The sequence below is a fragment of the Lemur catta genome, chromosome 19 (assembly GCF_020740605.2).
Source record: "Lemur catta isolate mLemCat1 chromosome 19, mLemCat1.pri, whole genome shotgun sequence".
NCBI classification, from domain to species: domain Eukaryota; kingdom Metazoa; phylum Chordata; class Mammalia; order Primates; family Lemuridae; genus Lemur; species Lemur catta.
In genome coordinates, this window is record NC_059146.1 from 6768628 (window position 1) to 6783828 (window position 15201).

The 15201-nt window shown below is 36.5% G+C and overlaps 2 protein-coding genes across 2 annotated transcripts in view; one reads left to right on the top strand and one right to left on the bottom strand.

The window, feature by feature from the left end:
- PPAT (phosphoribosyl pyrophosphate amidotransferase) overlaps window positions 1-15201 on the bottom strand; it is a 34271-nt gene that overhangs the window by 18666 nt on the left and 404 nt on the right. The window lies entirely within an intron of this gene.
- PAICS (phosphoribosylaminoimidazole carboxylase and phosphoribosylaminoimidazolesuccinocarboxamide synthase) overlaps window positions 1-15201 on the top strand; it is a 33362-nt gene that overhangs the window by 3890 nt on the left and 14271 nt on the right. The window contains exons 2-5 of the mRNA XM_045531679.1: window positions 3156-3590; window positions 5005-5094; window positions 11052-11117; window positions 12117-12241. Of these exons, the coding sequence (XP_045387635.1) occupies window positions 3156-3590; window positions 5005-5094; window positions 11052-11117; window positions 12117-12241 (716 nt within the window). The remainder of the gene's footprint in view (window positions 1-3155; window positions 3591-5004; window positions 5095-11051; window positions 11118-12116; window positions 12242-15201) is intronic.

The following is a 15201-nucleotide window of genomic DNA, read 5'->3' on the forward strand; positions in this document are numbered from 1 at the left end:
CGCCTTTTTTCTTAAAAGGGGATTTTTTTTTTAAAAAAAAATGCATTTTATATCCTCCTCCTTTGATCAATTTAAAAAGTAGTCTATGCCTCATTTTATGAAAGCCTATATAAAAACATCCAAACCATAAAACAAAGAAATCAAGGAAAGACTTCTTCTTTTTTTAAGGTTGGTATGCTTCTTTTATTTTATTGTTTTTTATTTTTTGTTTTTGAGACAGGGTCTTGCTCTGTCACCCAGGCTGGAGTGCATTGGTGAGATCGTAGCTCATTGCAGCCTCAAACTTCTGGGCTCAAGAGATCCTCCTGCCTCGGCCTCCCGAGTAGCTGGGCATGGTTCTTTTAATACCACATTTCTTAGTCCATTGAAGCATAATTTAGATTAATTTCTGGAAACTTCAGTATGTATCAATCAATTACATAAGATATATATAAACTCTAAGTTATCTGATCATATAAGCCAATAAAACAACATTTTCTGATTATCTCATTGCAGGACCCCTCTTTTATATTACTAGTATTATTTATCAATACCTACTATGTTAAAGCACCCAAGATACAAATATAAATAAACCACCTCATTTTAAAAATGTAATTTAACTTGAAAACTAACCACAACCATCACTAGAAACTTACAAAATTATGAAACAATTCCAGAAGAAGTTCAAAATAAACCATATTAATGGGATGGAAAAATTAGATTTCTATTTATATACGTAAATATTTAAACCATATTATACAATTTTGGTAACAAAATGTGTCTATCACAAATCTATTTTCACAAATATAATCAAATTCAGCTAAAGCTATTAGCATTGTCAATTATGCAAATCAAATTTTTATTTTCCTTAGTAGTTATTTCTAAAAGGAATTCTGTTCTCTTTCCAGGTAAAATGTCAGTTGCATTAGAAGGAAGACATTTCAGGAAATCCTTTACTTTTGGTTTCTCATGTCACACCAATGGAACTAGGTATAGTACAATGGGCCAAAAATATAATGAAACGGATCTAATTTCAAATTGGAATGTAAGGTTGATTTCTAATCTGAGGAAGTTGACAATTTTTTCCTGATAAAAACATTTAAAATTTGTTTCCTCCCCTTTTTACCAACCTGTATTGGAAAAAATCATTTCTAAAACAAATGATTTCTTTACCAAATGTAAGTTTCCTAGAAATATTAACTACTTTCCAACCTTTACTCTTTAAATATTAAAAGAAATCTCATGGCTAAATTTACATATTGCATAATGAACATGATCACTTTACTGTTCTGGGGGTCTAAGACAAACAGAATTTTACATCTGAAAGTAAATAATATCAGAGCCACAATGAGATCAAGGATGGTTTTAGTCACACAATTAATCAAACTCAGTGAAAATCCCTTCTTTGCTTCTAATTTCTTACTGAAGCTAGAAGCAAAAAACCAAATAATAGAAAAACTTATGGCCGGGCGCGGTGGCTCACGCCTATAATCCTAGGACTCTGGGAGGCCGAGGCAGGAGGATTGCTTGAGGTCAGGAGTTCGAGACTAGCCTGAGCAAGAGTGAGACCCCCATCTCTACTAAAAAATAGAAAGAAATTAACCAGACAACTAAAAATATATATAGAAAAAATTAGCTGGGCATGGTGGCACATGCCTGTAGTCCCAGCTACTCGAGAGGCTGAGGCAGTAGGATTGCTTGAGCCCAAGAGTTTGAGGTTGCTGTGAGCTAGGCCGATGCGAGGGCACTCTAGCCTGGACAACAGAGTGAAACTGTCTCAAAAAAAAAAACAAAAAAAACCTAAAAAACAAAAACTTATTTCTAACCCAAATAAGATAAAATGCTGAAAAGCATTTCAAAACAAAAACATTAAATATACTACAAAATAAAAACAACTTCCATCTCAAGTAAATGCTACAGTGTTTTTTAATGACTTAAACTCATTATAGGCTAGGTGGGTGCAGTGGTTTCACATCCGTAATCCCAGCACTTTGAGAGACCAAGGTGGGAGGACTGCTTGAGGCCAGGAGTTCAAGACCAGCCTGAGCAAGAGTGAGATGCCACCTCTACAAAAAATAGAAAAATCAGTTGGGCATGGTGGTGCAAGGCTATAGTCCCCAGCTACTCGGGAGACTGAGGCAAGAGAATCCTTCGAGCCCAGGAGTTGGAGGTTGCCGTGAGCTATGATGATGCCACTGCGCTATCTAGCCTGGGCAACAGAGCAAAAACCCTGTCTCAAAAAAATAAAATAAAATCTCATTAACTCATTATAGATGTTGGGATCTGTACTACTTTTTAATTAAATATGAACATGAAATCTGGGAAAGAGAATATGGTTGTTAACATAACCAACATAATATCAGGTAATATTATTAACATAAATGAATTACAAAACTGTGCTAAAGACCAAACATGAAGGCACACAGCATATTAAAGGATCCATAACTATAAGTGGAGACATACTGCCTATGAACAAGGCATTATGAAATTTCTCCACTATTTCTCTACTATTAAACGAACATAATAAGTACCTCACTTAAAATAGCATTTAGTCTTTCTCTAATTTTCACAGGGAGTAAGCACTGGTTGTTGTGTGTGGCTCTTCCAAGCCCTCTGCTCATGAGTAGCCCTGGTTCTCAACCCTGAGTACACACTAGGTTCACGATCTGGGGCTGAGAGATGAGGGAGGCACTGTAGTAGTGTTTTTAAGAGCTCCCTAAGAGATACCAATATGTACCCAATGGAAATCATTAAAGAAAAAGGGAAGAAGTTAAATCTCAAAACAAAAATTATCTACAGTAAGCCATTTTCTTATGCAATTACTGCTTTCTATAAGTAAATATTATATATTCGATAATATTAAATATTATGTATTAAATTTTCATTATACGTTATACCCCACATACTAAAGGAGTGGGATGGAAGAGAAAGAAATCATATAGAAAAAGAATCAAAATGTGACTAAAAAACACAACTTTATTAAAGCCAGTCACCGTCATGATAATGAACAGATTCAGGTTCTGTACTTCATTTCCCCATTAGTTTAAGAGAAAAGCTAACCTATGATTTGTTACTCCATCTCCTATGGAGAAAATTACTTTTTGAAATAATGTTGCACCCAATTATCTATCTTGTCTGATGTATGTAATCCATATATATCTTCCCACCTGATACAGGTATCTCTACGTCAGTCATGGAACCCCCTAATAATTCAACTTTTATTCCAACTGTAGCAAATGAAGGAGGAAAACACTGGACTATGCCAGAAGTCAGGGCTCTAATAGACATCTGGTCTGATAAAAGCATACAACAACAACTAGAGGGAACAGTGAGAAATAAAAGGATATTTGAACAAATTGCTGCCAAGCTTCAGAAGTTTGGAATAGAGAGAGACTGGAAGCAGTGCAGAACAAAGTACAAAAATCTAAAACATGAATACAAGATTGTAAGAACAGCTCAAGACCTAGGCATGACTAAGAGTATGAAATTTTTCACGGAGTTGGATGCAATTCTGGGACACAATAAAACAGAAAAACCACAAGAACAGGAATCCCAAGATGGAGAACAAGTCACAGAATGTGCCAGTGCAAAAATGGAAGAGAACCAGACAGGTAGGAAGGTGAAGAAAAGTAATCTTAACATTGTGTTACATCATACAGGTTGAGTATCTATCCTGTTTTCGAAATCCTCGAAACCAGAAGTGTTTCAGATTTAGAATTTTTATTTTGGAATATTTGCATATATATACTGAGATATCTTGGGGATAGGACCCAAGTCTAAACATGAAATTCATCTATGTTTCATATACACCTTATACACATAGGCTGAAGGTAATTTTATACAATATTTTTAATAATTTTGTGCATAAAACAAAATTTTGACTGTGTGGTGACTACAACCCATCACAGGAGGTAAAGTGTGAAATTTTCCATTTGTGGCATCATGTTATTGCTCAAAAAGTTACAGATTTTGGAGGATTTCAAATAAGGGATGCTCAATCTGTATTGAAAATATTCAGTAGCATAGAATGAATACAATCTAAGTTAAATAGGCTTCATTACTTGCTACTCAACGAGCTAGTTGATGAATTTATTATGAAACAGATTTAATGTATTTTTGATCTCCTCCAGAACATAAAAAGCAGTACAAAGTTATACGAAAGGAAATAAAATTGGATTTCCAGAATAAAGTTTAAAATAGATCAATTTTAATGAAGCAAATATGCAACTCAAGATGGCAGAAGTTAAAGCAAGTTTTCATACTATTAATAATTGTGATAAAACTGAGTAAATAGAAAAAGGGCGTTGAAAAACTTGAAATACAAAACCCATGAGAATGTCTTGAAAGTGGAAAGTTTTTCCAGGACACATCATTAAGTTCTTTAATATAAATTTAAGCCAAAGGATTGTGATACAGTATATACAAAGATATGATAGCATGAAATAAACTGAATGAGTTTTAGACCAGGAGTCTGGAAATCAAAGTTCTAACTCAGTCTCTATGGAACCTTGAAGCAACCAAGTTGTCTACTTTAGACCTAACTCTAAGATGAGGACAAGACAATTTTGAAGATCTCTACTAACCATAATGTTTCCAGATTTTATTATCTGGCTTAAACGATGCAGTCCTAATTATAGAGTGTCAGTTTGCGTCTGGGGAAGAGAAAGGGGAATGATAGTTAAGATTGGGAAATGCCAGTGAGAGTCTCAAAATATTTCACTGGTGGACAATGTGCATCTGGCCCAATTAAAATTAAAATGTAAGATGACTAAAGTAGCCCAACAGCCATGGGACAGAACGTTCATACAGTCTTGCTGGAGATGCAGCTGAAGATGATTCCGTTAGTTATGTCAGAAGACCTAAGTCAAAAAAAAAAAGCTAAGGGTAGGGAATCTAACCCATGGAAAAGCAAACAATCACATTTAGTATCAAGTTCACTCTAAAAAGAAAATAAAACATCAGAATTTAGAACATAATTCTGAAAGTGAATAAAAAACAACTATATATTTTCCTGTGTTCATACAGTCATTGCTGGAGAGGCAACTGAAGATGGAATGGTCAGTAACAAGTCAGAAGATGTAGGAGATACAGATATAAAACAAAGTCCTGACACAGGTAAAATAACATACATATATATTTTTTTGGTGTGTGACATAATAGACACATAAGATGGTATTATAAGATGTTGGTACAGACTGAATCGTGTCCCCAGGATTTAGATGAGGTGCCCTCATGATGGGTTTTAGATTTTATTACATATATAAAATAATAGATGATATAACACCTAAAATGTTATAATATATGATGAAGTACTATTGGATAATTCTCATATTTACAAAATACATAAATAGAAGGTGAAAATTCTTAATTAAAGTAAGGTTTCCCATGGCTGTTTTTCTCAAATTGTAGCAACATTGGCATCAACTGAGAACTTATTCAAAAACTCTGGGCTTGGGGCCAGGAATCTGTTTTAACAAGTCCTCCAGATGATTATGATGCATCCCCGTTTGAGAACCACTGCCCTATGGTACAGGGTACTAAGGGTGCGGAGGTGAGAAGAGTTCGTGCTTCCTATCTGATTATTTGCCTCTTCCACACAAACCAAAATCGGGGATGGGGGTACCAAACCCCCAAGGAGAAGCCTAGTTGTTAAAAAGACCTTGTACATACAGTCTTTCAGTCCAAAGCTTCACAGAGCCTTGGAAAATGTTAAAGATCAATATTGACATAACAAACTAGGTAATCAAATTCCCCACTCTTGGCCAACTTCTTTCTTTGATTTATCAGGACAGATTCTGTGCATGTCAGGTTTCAGAGGGCATCACAGCAATGGCATTTGTCATTAACAGTTGAAAATCAGATTATTACAATCTTTAATAAGAAAAATTTCCATTAAAATAGTGACAAGCTTTAGTATTTTAAAGATTTTACCTTGCTAGTCCTCTGGAAAACTCACTTAAGTACAATACCTCAAGGCAATTTTTTATATGTAAAAGGAAAAGATTAGGTCAGATGTACAAGTTTTTTTATATGTTTACCTGGTAATTTGGAATATATTTAGAAAATATGAAACAGGACAAATTTACAGTCATTCTAGAAATCACATATGGTATTTTAAGCTTTCACATGAAAATAAAAAGCAAAGATATAAATCCAAAAGAATCTAAGCAGCTAAATACATATTTTAAAAAACCAGGCAAGGATTTTAAGCACACATGCAATATATACCTATTGATTCACAAATCACCACTCCACTATTTAGAAGAGTGTAGGTAGTATTGTACTATAATATGGATATATATCTTCAGAGGGAAAAAAAAGTACATCAAATATTCTTGCTTTAAAACAAAACACAACAAAGTGATGGATATTTTCATGTAACAATAGGTTATCTCATTTTAATTTTACATATTTCACTAATGAAATTTTGTAATTGGAGTTGCTATTGCTTCACACTGTTAACTTTGACATCTGGTCATAAAACTGATTCCCCAAAAGTGTTTTCTTTCCTGTCTTAAATGTATGCTATAAGTCATAAGCTTCTCTTTCTTATTTCAAATAAAATTCCAGCTAGAGCTACAGACCCCTTGGATTCCGCCTAACTAAATTCATTCCCAATTTGGAATTTTCGGAGGTTTTTTTTTTTTTTTTTTAGCGACAGTGTTTAACTTTGTTGACCAGACCAGAGTGCAGTGGTATCACAGTTCACTGCAACCTCAAACTTCTGGGCTCAAGAGATCCTCCTGCCTCAGCATCCAGGGTAGCTAGGAATACAAGCACATGGCACCACACCTAGCTAATTTTTTTTTTTTTTTAGTAGAGACAGGGGTCTCAGTCCAGTCTTACTCAGGCTGGTCTCAAACTCCTGACCTCAAGCGATCCTCCTGCCTTGGCCTCCCAGAGTGCTAGGATTACAGGTGTGATCCACCATGCCCAGCTAATATATATATTTTTTCTATTTTCAGTTGCTCAACTAATTTTTCTATTCTCAGTAGAGACAGGAGTCTTGGTCTTGCTCAGGCTAGTCTCAAACTCCTGACCTCAAGCAATCCTCCCGACTTGGCCTCCCAGAGTTCTAGGATTACAGGCCTGAGACACCGCACCTGGCCTTTTCTTTTTTTAGAGACAGGTCTTGCTGTGTTGCTTAGGCTGGTCTCAAACTACTGGCCTCAAGTAATCCTCCTGACTCAGCCTCCTAAAGTGCTAGGATTTTAGGCATAAGCCTCTGCACCCAGCCCACTTCTGGAGATTCTGATCTCGTGGGTTGGAGTCAGTTCAGGCGCCTACATTTTTAGATATTCTCAAGCACAGTTGGCATTGGAAACCATAGCTAGGTTGTCATACTCAAACCAACCGCTGAAGAAAGTAACACATAAGCTCCAATTTAATTCCATTCATGGAAGAAAAATTAGCTAACTCTAATACATTATCACTTAAAAATTTATGAATAATGCAACATGAACAAAGTTAATCACTGGGAAGAATCACAGAACTCTCAGGCTACTCCTATCACATTAAGTAAAAAGAAATGACCCATGAAAATTGAATTAACTACTTCTTTCGATCTAAAATTTTATTTTTGTCCCTGGTGTGAAGCACAGGCAAGATAGGATAAAAGGAATCAGGAAGTTACCAGAGAAGAAAGGACTTTGCCAAAAGAGAAATGTATGTTTGACAATATTACCATCTTCCTGTCTCTTCTGAGTAGAAGAGAGAAACAAAATTGACTTAATCCATATCTAATATCAGCTCCCATTTATATGAGCTGGAATACCTCAATAGCTTGGTATTTCTTGTAAGTCACTGCTTTCTACTATAGGACATTCCCAGGTACTATTTTAGCTTGGAGGGGTGGAGACAGGCACACTTACCTAAGCACAGAAGTTTTACAATAGTAAACATATACTATTAAAGTAGGTCACTCTGAACTTCAGCCTAAAAATCACAAGTGAAATACCACATTGTTCAGTTGGATGTGGTGGCTCACGCCTGTAATCCTAGCACTCTCGGAGGCCGAGGCAGGAGGATTGCTTGAGCTCAGGAGTTCAAGACCAGCCTGAGCAAGAGTGAGACCCGCCCCCCCCATCTATACTAAAAATAGAAAAAGTTAGCCGGCTGTGGTGGCACACACCTGTAGTTCCAGCTACTCAGGAGGCTGGAGGTAGGAGGATCACTTGAGCCCAGGAGTTTGAGGTTGCTGTAAGTTAAGGTGATGCCATGGTACTCTAGCCCCACCATCAGAGTGAGATTCTGTCTCAAAAAAAAAAAAAAAAAAGAAAGAAAGAAAGAAAAAGAAATACCGCATTGGTCTTCTAAGAATAATCCTAAAACTGCCTATTTTCCTTTTGGCTGTAATAAAACATATTTCCAAAATTAAAATTTTCACTATCCCCATAATTTAAAAAATTAGCAATGAGATGACCAGCAGGGGGCATTAAAGTATCTATTGTTACTATCTCAAAAGGTATGCCAAGAATCATGTTTTCTCTAATTATTTCTTTCAATAGTCCAAAAATTAAAAATAATTTTCTTTAAACATGGAATATTTAAACACCTTTATGTACTTTGCATGCAATTTGGATAATCTTAGCAGTGAAATTATTACACGAATTAATGCACTTTAGTCATATGAAACACCATATTACTGAAGACTTCTTTCATTTTAACCCAATAGAAGACCCGGATAGAGAACTCATGGCTAAAGTTTCAGAAAACCCAAGAACTATTATACAAATGTAAAAAAAGAAAGCTCAGATGTAGGTAAGCTGCTAAACTTAAATATAGGCAACTGATTTAATTCATACCGTTGATAATATTTCAATAAACTTTAAGAAGCTATAGCATAATAACGAATGTATCTGGTTTTGGTCCCCTATTCCTGGCACAAAGCATCAAAAACTTTTGGAATTTCCAGTGACAGAAGCATCTTTGCTGTGTTAATGAGGCCACTCAAGGTGGGCTCCCAGATAGCTTCAGGAAGGAAGCTGTCACCAGAAAGCCCAACAATGTGATTAGAGGGTTGGAACATTGACTCAGCCTGACCTCCAAGGACAGGAGCAGGACTGCAGGTCCACTTCAGTCTATGGCCGATGATTTAATCAATCATGCCTACAAAAACTCTGGCTTAGAGGAGCTTCCTAGTTGGTGATGTGTCCTGATTCCACGTGGAGAGGACCTGGAAGTTCAGTGCAGCACAGTTCTTAGTTCCTTTACAACTTCCCACAGGTATCACCGCATTAACCTCTACACTTGACCTGCCCACACCATCTCCCTTTCCAATTCTTACACCCCAGCAACACTTCTTTTTTGAGATATTATTTACTACCATCAAATTCATCCCATTAACTCCGGTTTTTAGTCACGGAGTCATAGAACAATCACCACCCTATCCAATTTTGGAACATTTTGATCACTCCAAAAAGAAACCCCATATCCATTAGTAGACATTTAACAGCTTGATCACACCTTTGCAGTCCCTGGCAACCACTAACCTACCTACTCTATTTTTATGGATTTGCCTATTCTGGACATTTCATATAAATGGTATCATACAGTATGTGGCTTCTTTTATTTAGTGTAAGGTTTTCAAGGTTCATCCATGTTCTAACACATACCGGTACTTCATTCTTTTTTATGGCTCAATAATATACCACTTTATGGATATACCACATTTTGTTTTCCACTCATCAGTTGATTGACTTTTGGGTTGTTTCTACTTTTTGGCTCTTATGAATACTGTTGCTATGAACATTCAGGTACAAGTTTTGAATTTTTTCCATTTGGTAAAATACATACAACATAAAATTTACCATTTTACCCATTTTTAAGTGTACATTCACGTTGTTATGCAAACATCACCACTCTCCATCTCTAGAACTTTTTCATCATCCCAAATCAAAATTTCTGTACCCATTAAACAGTAATTCCCCATTCCCCCCTCTCCCTAGCTTGTGGTAACCACTATTCTACTTTCTGTCTCTATGAATTTGACTACTTTAGGTATCACATATATTAATAAAGGGAATCATACAATGTTTGTCTGTTGTGGCTGGCTTATTTCACTGGGCATAATAACATCATCAAGGTTCACCCATGTTGCAGTATATATCAGAATTTTCTTCCTTTTTAAGGCTGAATAATATTCCATTCTGTGTATATACCACATTTTGTTGATCTATTCATCCGGTTGATGTCATTTGGGTTGTTTCTACCTTTTGGCTATTGTGAATAATGCTGTTATGAACAGGGATGTAAAAACAATTGAGTCTTTGTTTTCAATTCTTTCGGGTACATATCCAGAAATGGAATTGTTGGATCATATGGTAATTTAAGTTTACTTTTTTAACAAACCACCATACTGTTTTTCTACAGCAGGTACACATTTTTATGTGAACATATTTTCAATTCTTTTGGGTATATATACCTAGGAGTGGAATTGCTTGGTTATATGGTATCTATGCTTAAACTTTTTGAGGAACTATCTGTTTTCTATAGTTGACTGAACCATTTTAAATTCCAACCAGCATCTTTTAAAAATTAAATCCAACAAGACTGACTTAGTCAAACATATTTTCAAATTTCGCCCGGGCGCGGTGGCTCACGCCTGTAATCCTAGCACTTTGGGAGGCTGAGGAGGATCGCTTGAAGCCAGAAGTTCAAGACCAGCCTGGGCAACATAGCAAGACCCTGTGTCTCTACAAAAAACTTAAAAATTAGCCAGGCATGGTGGTGTCTGCCTGTAGTCCCAGCTACTCAGTAGGCTGAGGTGGAAGGATAAGCCTGAGCCTAGGTGTTGGGCTACGACTGTGCCACTGCACTCCAGTCTGAGTGCTCAAAGAAAAAAAAAATCCTAACACAATTGTATGTTCAAATGACCCTAAAAAATATTAGAAAATACATATCTAATTTAAGAGTTTCAACTTTTTTCTAAACTTTGTACCAAAATATTTCTAATTCTTCAACTCATTCATTACCCATACAATTGCTTAATGTTATTATTTTAGTACACTTGAATGCTTGAAAACTAATGTATTTCACATGACGTTACATGATTCTTTTCCTATGTTTTTAAGAATTATTTGAAGGTCACACCAAAAGCCAAGGAACTTTGAGCCTCAAGAGAAAAGCACATGAAGATGGTAAGAGCCACAGAAATGTGAAAAGCTTTTGTTGCTGTTTCCTGATAACAGAGATATTTATTCCTGTCCTTGATAAATTAGACTAAATGTTATTATTTATGAACTGTGTGTGAGCAAAGAATGCTGAGAAACAATTTATTTCATAGCTTATTAAGAGTGAAAGCAACACTGAAAGTAAACATAAACTTTCCTAGAGTTAGATAACTATACAGTTATTGTGAACCTTTAAATTATACTTTACAGTGATTGTTATCAGAAGAGAGATGTAAAAAGAAAGAAAAACCTACAAATTAATACACTCTGAATTTTGGTTTTCTCCAAAGGTATCATTCTGAACCTTAAAATATATAAGTCTAGTCCAACAGATGAGAAAACAGACTCAGAAATTAGGAGACTTGCCCAAGATTAAACTAGTGTTACTAGGAAAGCTAGGACTAGATTTTAGGTTGTAATATTAAGGAGCTCTTCCCAAAATTGACCAGAATGACAAAGCAGTGGTACCTTTGAAACTTCTAGGGTGGGCAGGTAAATTCTGCTTTAGACTAAGGCAAAAAGCAAAGTTTTAAAAGATATTTATAAATGGAAGAATTAAAAACATTTATAACTTTAAATTGAGAATCACTGATTACAAAAGTAATTGAATTGAAAGTCTTTCAAAATCAAAGACGGGAACAATTTGCAGGAAGAGTTCTAAAGTAAGTCTCTTCCTCAAACCAAAAATCACTTGGCTTAGATATATAGAATAAGGGGGTATAAAAGTAAAACACTAGAAGAATATTACATATTTGGTCATTTTCACTAAAAGATGAAAATCAAAATAATATATCCCCAGCCTTAATTTGGCAGCCCAAAGCCAGTTCTCTGACAACCTACTCCTCCATTCACCACAATAGTAAATGAAGATAACTGTTAACTAATTCCATAGAGGTTTGTCTGAGTACATCTCTTTGTCTTTGTCACAAGTGCTTTTCTAGTGATACTATTATATACTGTTTGCAGAACCAGTGTCTGTATCTCTTAAGAAAACTGCGTCTGAGATCATTACAAATCAGTTTCCTCAAAGCATAACAGAACCAAAAGATGCTACACAATGTTTCTGCAGACAGGAAACCCAACTTCCTCAGGTAAATTGCATAAATTGTTAGAAGAGATATGAAAATGTTTTATCAGTTGTAAGGTTTAATTACTAACCTAGGGAAGCGATAATTTACTGAAGAGAAGGACATGCTCATCTTCTAACTAATCATGGAAAGGCTAACTAGCCAATTCATGGGATAAACCTATGAAATTTTAGTAATTTTTTCAGTGCAATCTTCTAATGTGTTCACGCCATTCTAGACTCCATAAATGGAGACTATGGTTTAAAGACGAAAATGTTTGATCTTAGAGGGGGTGTCTGGTTTGTTCAGAACTCTATAAACTACTGAACTGATGTTTCTAGGATCAAAGCAACATTTGATGATTATACGAATCTGGCATGAACAACACCCACAAACATGCATGCACAGCTTACAGCTAAGAGGACAACCAGTAAAACAACCAGAAAATTCCCTGACTGAAAGCAGAGCTTTGGAATAAGTGTACAAATAGTCAGAACTACTAAAAAGAGGTAGTACTTTTGGATGAACCCATCTGGATTAAGTATCCATTGCATAACTGTTTAGTAATTTATGCTCCGTTTGTTTTTTTTGGTTTTTTTTTGAGACAGAGTCTCACTTTGTTGCCCAGGCTAGAATGAGTGCCGTGGCGTCAGCCTAGCTCACAACAACCTCAGACTCCTCGGCTTCAGCGATCCTACTGCCTCAGCCTCCCGAGTAGCTGGAACTACAGGCATGCGCCACCATGCCCGGCTAATTTTTTCTATATAGATTTTTAGTTGGCCATATAATTTCTTTCTATTTTTAGTAGAGACGGGGTCTCGCTCTTGCTCAGGCTGGTCTTGAACTCCTGACCTCGAGAAATCCTCCCGCTTCGGCCTCCCAGAGTGCTAGGCTTACCGGCGTGAGCCACCGTGCCCGGCCTCCATTTGTTTTTATATGAAACACGTATTACAACTCTCAGGTATTCTGTTTATCTCTGGGACTAAATTTTTTAGATCAGATTATGCCTAAGGGGGAAAAAAAAGATCCAAATACAAAGCAAAAGTGATCAAATAGCATCTTCTAGATTCCATGTTTTAAGAAGATAAGATCCATTTTCTTTTCCTTTTTATTTTTTGTTGATGGGATATCACTGTGTTTCCCAGGCTGGTCTCAAACTCCTAACCTCCAGCAATCCTCCTGCCTAGGCCTCCCAAAGATAAGATCCCTTTTCAACACCAAAGTCTCCTAACAAAGACTTATTTGGTCATATAAGCAGGCTAATAGTATCCATTTAATACTGCTGTACTACTACACAATCACTTCTCTATTGCCCTTATCTTGTATTATCTACTCTCATAATTCTTTCACAGAACAGTAACTGTAGAAAATAGGTACATGTAACTAAGAATCAAGTTATAGTCATTTGAAAAAAAAAAAAAAAACAAAGGGGGAAAAAATACACCATAACTATATATACCAAGTATTTTTCCTCCGCTGAGTACTAGAATTCCAATTAGTGCCACCATCTAAATGAAAAAAAAAACAACTTTACATCAGGTCCTTTTTCTTCAGGCATAGGTTTAAAGGGGAGGAGAGTAGGGGATGAAAAGAACTTTCTGAGTAATTTTGGCTAAAAAAGCAAATATAATTAAGAAAAAAAAATTCAAGGTCAGTTCATGTATTTCCCACAGACTACCAGGCAACTCTAAAGATCCCTAGATTCCCTTCCCACCCCAATGACATGATATCCAAAATTACTTCTCCTAAGAATGTTATAAACTAATGTTGCTCTTGGAACTACCACATAATCAGATCTTAATTTCTCCTTGGATTATATATCAAATCCTCTCAATAAATGTTTTTTAAAACAAGAAATCTATATGATCAACCCACAATTATCCAAGATTGGAGTTATTCAAGTTAAAAGTATTCTTTTTAATTAATCCCAGATTCTGAGTTACTCTCAACTTTTTAGTAAACAAGATACACAAAATGTGGAACTGAAATTCAAGTATTTGGGGACCCTGAAAACAGCAAAAAGACTACTAATTTAAGTTTGGTTGAAGGAAAGCTAATCATTTGTAATGCATTTATGCATGTTGCACCCATATTGCTGATAAGTATTATTACCAAGTTCCTTAACAAGTTGTTGCTACTATATTACCTTATGGAAACTTTGCAATATTTTCAGTGATCCTGTCAAACCTAGGTTTGTATCCAATGGAATAATTTACAGCTACTTCCAGATAGGTCCAGTAGTAAGAAAATCATGGAAGCAAGTTTGTTTTTGGTTTTTGTTTTTAACCCCAAGGGATCTTCCAATTTTTCAAAGTCAATGTGTATCTTGACATACAGACACTACGGCCCTTGCCCCCTTTGAAAGAAGAGAGTTACTTTTTGGCATCTTACTACAAACGTTTTCATTCATTATGTAAAATGTTTACCACTGAATCTTTTCCAGATGCACTATTCCCTGTAGCTGGTTTATTTTCACTTAATTTATATGAGGTCTACTACCGGCAGATTCTCCGAACACCAATTAGTCCCGTTTCCCCGGGTCTAAAGTCTAGGAGCCCCAAGTTCCCATAGCTCTGACTGCTTTCAAACCCACAGTCTGCTCAACAGCTCTGCCCTTGCAAACAAAAGCTTGTGGTGGTTGGAGGGCCCGCGCGAAAACCTTAAGGTGTTGCAGGGCTTTTATGTTGGACCAGCACCAGCCGCCACCCCACACGAGCCTATCCCAAGGCCAGCTCCAGGCTCAGGGAGATTAGAAGGGGCAGGCAGTCGGGGAGGAGCCCTGACCCGGCTAGACCAAGCTCACCAGAGCCTTACAAACTGGCCAGACTCAACAAGGATGCGTAGACCCGGGGGGAGGGGGAGAGCCCCTACAGGGCATTAGAGGTTGGGAGAATGGGTGGGACAGGCTAAAATCCACGGAGGCAAGGTGCCCCTCCCGCACGCCTTGGCAGGCTGGTCGACGCCACAGGCAGGTACTGGTCCAG